Source organism: Mus caroli, chromosome 15 (genome assembly GCF_900094665.2).
Source record: "Mus caroli chromosome 15, CAROLI_EIJ_v1.1, whole genome shotgun sequence".
Classification (NCBI taxonomy): Eukaryota; Metazoa; Chordata; class Mammalia; order Rodentia; family Muridae; genus Mus; species Mus caroli.
The window spans coordinates 95753470-95760083 of NC_034584.1; the positions used below are offsets into that span (position 1 = coordinate 95753470).

The 6614-nt window shown below is 51.3% G+C and overlaps 1 protein-coding gene across 1 annotated transcript; it reads right to left on the reverse strand.

Moving 5' to 3' along the window:
- Positions 1-329: 329 nt before the first annotated feature.
- On the reverse strand, positions 330-6614 carry Krt4 (keratin 4). The gene is made up of 9 exons (XM_021184279.1): positions 6067-6614; positions 4646-4860; positions 3549-3609; positions 3070-3165; positions 2383-2547; positions 2104-2229; positions 1337-1557; positions 1090-1124; positions 330-995 (listed from the first exon to the last, which is right to left on the reverse strand). The coding sequence occupies exons 1-9, from the start codon at positions 6553-6555 to the stop codon at positions 826-828; spliced, it is 1578 nt and encodes a 525-aa protein (XP_021039938.1). The 5' UTR covers positions 6556-6614; the 3' UTR covers positions 330-825.

Here is a 6614-nt window from a genome sequence, read left to right on the forward strand (position 1 = left end):
CTGGACTATCAGATGCCCTATATACATCCAGACTCACCCTCTTTCTCCAGGCTGATCCCAGGTTCAGCACTGAGACATCCTGCCCCAGGCTGTCCTACAACAAGCATCCCTTAGACAGTTGAGGTTTTCGTGAATCTGTTCCTCTGACCTCTGGGCAACCTTTGGGTCCCTATCCTGCCTCTCTGGCAGCCATACTTTCTGCACCTTGGAAACAGGAACCTGAGGAAACAGCAGACTTTGATCTGCACAGACAGATAGATCCTAAGACCTTTACCTAAAGATGGGCTTCTAGAGCCTTCTTCCCAGGAAACAAAGCCAAGTACTCAGAATGAATGACAAAAGCATTTTATTGGGGATGAGTTAGAGAGAGGAGCAGGGTTGCACGGGACACCAAGCAGTCCTTGTTGACCTGGCAGAGCCCGTTGCTGCCAGGTGATGGAGAATGAGCATCATTGTAGAACGTAGATCTCCAGGATCAGGTGGAAGCCGGTGTGACAAGAGGAACTGAGAGTGACAGTGTACATCTGCAGAAGGAGTTTCTGCTCTTCATCCCCTCTGTCCATTGGGGTGAAATCAGACATCCCTCCCATGCAGGGGGCGGGGGAGGGGGGCACTTGACCCAAGTTGAGAAGAAGCTACCAGGTTCCGATAGAACAGAGGTCACACCATGGCCAAGAAGATTGTCCTGGAACTGAGGGACCAAGGCAGAGGGGGAAGAGTAACAAGATGAGCACCAGGAAGACTGGAGGTGAAGTGAAGATCGCACAGGAGATATCAGGAACGGCTGACCCTGCCGGGCTCAGGGCCATCAGGATCCCGTCTCGCCTATCGTGGGGACCTCTTGGTGATGGTGGCGGAAGAGGTGATCTTGGAACCAGAACCGCCATAAATGCCACCACCAAATCCAAAGCCACTTCCAGAACCAGAACCGGAGCAAAAACCGCCACCCAGGCCAAGGCCACTGCCGCCAATGCTGGCGCTGCCGCCAACTACCGCTGGAAGGAGACACAAAGCCCACAGTTATTCTCAGTGCCAGCAGTCCCCAACCCAGACCGGGAGGGACGGATGGCAGGTGGGGAAGGTACTTACAGATGCTCACAGCACTCTTGCATTCTCCAGACATCCTGTGGGGGAAGAGAGAGCCATGATCCATGCAGAACAGAACCCCACTTCCTTCATCATGCAGACATGATGTGATTCTATCTCAGCCTTGAGCAGCCACACCATAACAGCTGACTGTCAACCTGCTGGTGCTAGTCAGTGTTCCGGCACAGCACTGAAGCCTGAAGTGGGAAGCCCAGCAGAGTCCCGACCCTAAAACCCAAACCTCCCTCACCTGCACTCCTCGCCCTCCAGCAGCTTCTTGTAGGTAGCAATCTCCACATCCAGGGCCAGCTTGACGTTCAGGAGAGACTGGTAGTCCCTCAGCAGCCGGGCCAGGTTCTCCTTGGCCTTCTGCAGTGCATTCTCCAGTTCTGCCTGTTTGCTGTAGGCATCTTTGAGGGCCAGCTCTCCACGCTGCTCTGCATCAGCCACAGATGCCTGCAGAGTCTGGCTCTGTGGGCAGGGACATTAATGGACAACATCAGTGCCCTACTTTAGAGAACTTCACACCTGAGTCAGCTTCCTTTGGTTAAGATCTCAGAATCCTGTCTGCTCTTCTTCCCATCTTTTTTGACTCAAGAGTCCCATTCCTAGCCTGCCCTTAATGGGTGCATGCCTTTAATCCCAGCACTCAGGATGCAGAGGCAGGTGGATCTCTGTGAGAGGCCAGTCTGGTCTACGGTGAATTCCAGGAAAGTCAGGGCTACACATAGAAACCCTGTCTGGGAGGTTGGGGGAGAAGTCCCATTCCTTCCAGACAGAACACACCCATGCCCCTGCAAGACTGCCGAGCCCACCCATAACCTCATCAGATCAACAGTAAAGATATGCAAAAGCCAGGGAAGACTAGCCAGGAGCCCTGTGTTTAGGTTGCCACAACCACATTAAACAAGACATGCTGTGCGATCAGTATCATGGTATACAGAGACCCTACAGACAAGCCTAGAATATTCCAGGGCCTTATCTGCTTCATCCCTTTACAAAGGCACCCACACCCACCTGCTTCTTGATGTTCTCAATCTCTGCCCGCATCCTCTGGATCATCCTGTTGAGTTCTGAGATCTCATTCTTGGTGGTCTTCAGGCTATCTCCATGTTGGTCAGCTGACATCTGGAGCTGCTGGACCTGATACCCAAGGGAACGGGACTCTAAGATTGTAGGGCAGAGCCAGTGAGGGTAAACAGAGATGAAAGGATAGCACCAGACGCCATGAAATCCCCCTGTGAAATGATAGCCAGGGATCCACATCTTGAGGAGGGACTCATCTCACATGCCTACCTTGATCTGGTACCAGGACTCAACCTCAGCCTTGCTCTTCCTAGCAATGTCCTCATACTGGGCCCGGACCTCCGCGATGATGCTGTCCAGGTCCAGGTTCCGGTTGTTGTCCATGGACAGCACTACAGATGTGTCTGAGACGTGTGTCTGCATCTGGGCCAGCTCCTGCAAGGCCCATATCTCACATCAGACCCTAGTAGAGTCGCCTTCCCCTGACCTCTGACACCAGCCTCCCAACACCTTAGAAGTGACTAGGAAATGAGTCTGATGAAGGCAGAGGTGATATTCCCAGTGCTAATAAAGAGGGGAAGGAGAGAGATGAAAGGTTGGTGATATCGCTGTCACCAGAAAAGCATGGTTCTAGGCTCTACCAACCCCTAAGACCATAGACGTTCTATGTGTACTGCACCAGGTACACTACGTGTTAGGTAGAAGTCAAAGGAAGGGAATGAGTTTTCCCCCCTCCCCGCCCCCCATGCAACATCTGCTAGGATACCTAGTTCTGAGAAACTTTCCACTGACTCTCTCACTATACTCCAGTCCTTTCTCCCCATGACCTTGCCAAGACCTTGTCAAGAACCCACCGCCTTCATGTAAATTGTTGGAATCTATTAAGAACCATGACTTCCAACCCACAGCCCAACAGATAGGGGTTGCCTTCCTCTACACAGAGAACAGGGGCCTCACCGCTTCATAGAGGACTCTCATGAAGTTGATCTCGTCCTTAAGGCTTTCCATCTTGGCCTCTAACTCCACCTTGATCATGTAGGCAGCATCCACATCCTATGGAGGTAGAGGAGGAGAAAGGGGAGGAGGATGAAGGGATGCAGGAGAAGAAACAGGAAGGTGGGGCAGAAATGTCAATCAACACATCTAGGTTCCCTTACACATTCTAAGAGGCTGTGCAAGATCGCTATGCACACTTGCTCTGTCCTGCCTCTAAAGCCATCAGAACACACAGACAGAGCACAGTCCAGATGGGTTCTCCTCACTCAGTAACTTCCTTTTAGATCTCACCCCCTACTTCCTTTGATACCACCGTTCCAAATAGAGCCAAGGAAGATAAAGGCAGGCAGAGAGATAGACCAGACACAGGACATAAGCCAAGGGCCACTCCCAATGGGGAGAGATGCTATAAGCTCTTCCTGCCATTCTTCCTGGCTTACTTTCTTGAGGACCACGAAGTCATTCTCTGCAGCTGTACGCTTGTTGATCTCCTCTTCATACCTGGGGGTGGGGACAGGGAGACAGAAGGCCACTGTGAGATATTTTTCCCCGGTTCACTACGTCTTCTCAAACTCTGAGAGTTTGGAAATGCCCAGATCATGCGCAACACTCAAGTGTTCATAGATACTCATCTAACATACTACCCATGAGGTTAATGGCCTCGGGCCCTGTTTATTCAGAGACATAAGAAAATAAAGACTGTTTTGAGGTGACAAGGTTTAAAGGAGAAACCTCATGGCAGTGATCAGATTAGATCACTGGAAAGTCTGTCCTTCAGGATGTGGCAGATTCAATGTCCTGATTTTAAAATTCTGGATCAGTTCCCTTTCCTTGGTGTGAGTGTGGTCATTTTCTCAGCCTCATCCCACAAAGAGCAAAAGAAATGCTACTGCATAGCGTGTGTCCCTGTGTGTCCCCTGTGTGTCCCCTGTGTGTCCCTATGTGTCCCTTGTGTGTCCCTGTGTGGTCCCCTGTGTGGTCCCCTGTGTGTCCCTGTGTGTCCCCTGTGTGTTCCTATATGTGTTCCCTGTGTATCCCCTGTGTGTCCCTATGTGTCCTTTGTGTGTCCCTGTGTGTCCCATGTGTGTCCCCTATGTGTCCCCTGTGTGTCCCCTGTGTGTCCCCGTGTGTCTCTGTGTGTCCTCTGAGTGTCCCAGTGTGTCCCCTGTGTGTCTCTCAATTCTCACAAACCATAAGATAAGACTACTACCCCTATTAAAGATTATGAAAGCCACACTAATCAATATTCAGTTGGCTTTTTCCAAGCTATCTACCAGTCTACATCCAATCTATGACCAGGCTAATGCTACTATTGATCCATTCTATTTCTGAACACAGCAAACTCAGGAACCTAAAACTATCACTGATTAAAGCAACTAGTGGTTACTTGGTCTCCAGTTATAAAAATGTGGCTGTTTGAATATGGAAGCTGGCTTAGAGGCGCCTTCTACCCTGGCTTTGGATTCCTCTGAGCCTGAGGTCTCAAGCTGCTGGAGAGGAGCCTGGGTATGGGACAACCCTCCCTCTCTCCACGTACTTGGTCTTAAAGTCCTCCACACTGTCTTGCATCATCTTCAGCTCTGACTGTAGGCGACCTTTGTCATTGCTCAACATGTCCAGGTTCTTCCTCAAGGCATTGATGTAAGTCTCAAAGAAAGGATCCAGGTTTTTGGGGGATGTGGTGGTTGTCTGCTGCTGGAGGAGGTTCCATTTGGTCTCCAGGACCTTGTTCTGTTGCTCTAAGAATCGCACCTATGTTGAAAAAAGACACAGGTCCCTAGTAAGACCCAGATGCTTCAGCAGGAGGGTTCTGAGGCTAGCACCAGCCTAGGTGGGCCAGGCAGCCAGACCACCTAAGAGTCACGCAGCTTGGGCCACCTCATAGCAAGCCTGGGACACTATCATGGCAAGCATGTTCCTGGGCCCATAGTGGTCTATGGGACACATAGCTTGGGGAACATAGAAGGTTGATGATACAGCAACAACAGCTCTTTAACCACAGCAGACCAAAGACCCAGATGCAGGGCTAGAGAACAGAGCATCTGTGAAATAATCAAATCAAATAAGACCATGAGGTATGAACACAGTTGGCAGGCACTTGCGTTCAAGGGATACGGACCCATGGCGAAGAACAGACACATTCACTTTCAGAACAGGCTAAGCACGGTGACGTGCATGTATGCTCCAGCACTCGGGAGGCTGAGGCAGGAGGATGATGAGTCTGAAGCCGATATGAGTTACAGAGGAAAACCTTGTCTCCTGAATCTGTATACGATTAACTCTAACTACAAATGGCCCAGACATGTTCTAAGACTCAGCTGGAATCCATCCTGGCATGGACTTCCTGGAGCCTTCACTCTCTAATGCACCCAGCCGGGCCAGCCAAAGGAGTGGTTGGCAGAGCATGTCCATGTTATGTTCAAGCAGCAAAACTCCCACCTTCTGAACTCAAAAGCTGAGATGAAAGGAAATACTGCCAACAAGCACAGAGAACTCTTAGTCTAACGTTCAAGTCTGTACTCCCAGGGTCACGGTAAAGCCTCCACGAGCTACTACAGGCTCCTTCAAGCCAGTGTACCCACTCATCCTCCTCCAAGGGGTTCACTCTTGCCTCAAACACCTAAAGGAACCAAAACCTTGATGCCCAGCAACCTAGAACAGCCTGGGCTAGAGCACCGCATTGGCCCCTAGCCATAGATCTCTGGGTAACCAGATTCTATGATGCATGGCTACAATTGGGCTACATAGAAAAGATCTCCAGGTTTTGCCTTTTTAAAAAATGGAATCTGGGCTAGAAAAAGCAAAGAGCACCTCCTCTGCTCTTCAAGCATCCTCAGAGACGAGTGGTTTCACCCAGAGTCAGAAGTAGGTATGAGGTGACCTCCTGGCTAAGACCCAGGGCCCAGGGCTTAGAAACCCCGCACTCCACCACCCTCTGCAAAGGTCAGGCTCACTCGCCTTATCGATGAAGGAAGCGAATTTGTTGTTGAGGGTCTTGATCTGCTCACGCTCTGCAGTGCGGATTTTCTGGATCTCTGGGTCAATCTCCACCTGAAGAGGTGTCAGCAGGCTCTGGTTGATGGTGACTTCCTGAATACCTCCAGCAGGACAGACAGGGAAGCCAGGACCTCCTCGACCGTTGAAGGAGCCTCCAAAGCCACCGCCAAAACCACCGGCACCAAACCCAGCACCATATCCTCCAACGCCGAAGCCTCCGGCACCCCCGTAGCCGCCGCCTTGGCAGGACCCAGCCACGCTCATGGAGATACTCTTGTGACCCCCGAGGTTGTAAAGACTTCTGCTGCCGAAGCCCCCAGAAGAGCAGCGCCCTGCACCGCCAGACATGGAGCCTGAGCTGAAGGCCACTCGCTTGACACCACCAGCAATAGCTGAGCCACTGCTAAAGCCCCGGGAGGCTGCGCGGACACTTGACTGTCTGGCGATCATGGCTGAGAGAGGAGGCAGCTTCAACGAGCGTAGAACAGAAGCGAAGCAAGGGCCAGATC

What these genes read in the sequence shown, in the direction of transcription:
- Krt4 (XM_021184279.1), bottom strand. Translation starts at nt 6,555, where the DNA reads ATGATCGCCAGACAGTCAAGTGTCCGCGCAGCCTCCCGGGGCTTTAGC. An exon ending in TGAGAGTCCTCTATGAAGCG is followed by an intron (nt 2,548 to 3,069) that starts GTGAGGCCCCTG and finishes TGGGCCTTGCAG; the next exon opens with GAGCTGGCCCAGATGCAGAC. An exon ending in CAAGAGTGCTGTGAGCATCT is followed by an intron (nt 996 to 1,089) that starts GTAAGTACCTTC and finishes GTCTCCTTCCAG; the next exon opens with CGGTAGTTGGCGGCAGCGCC.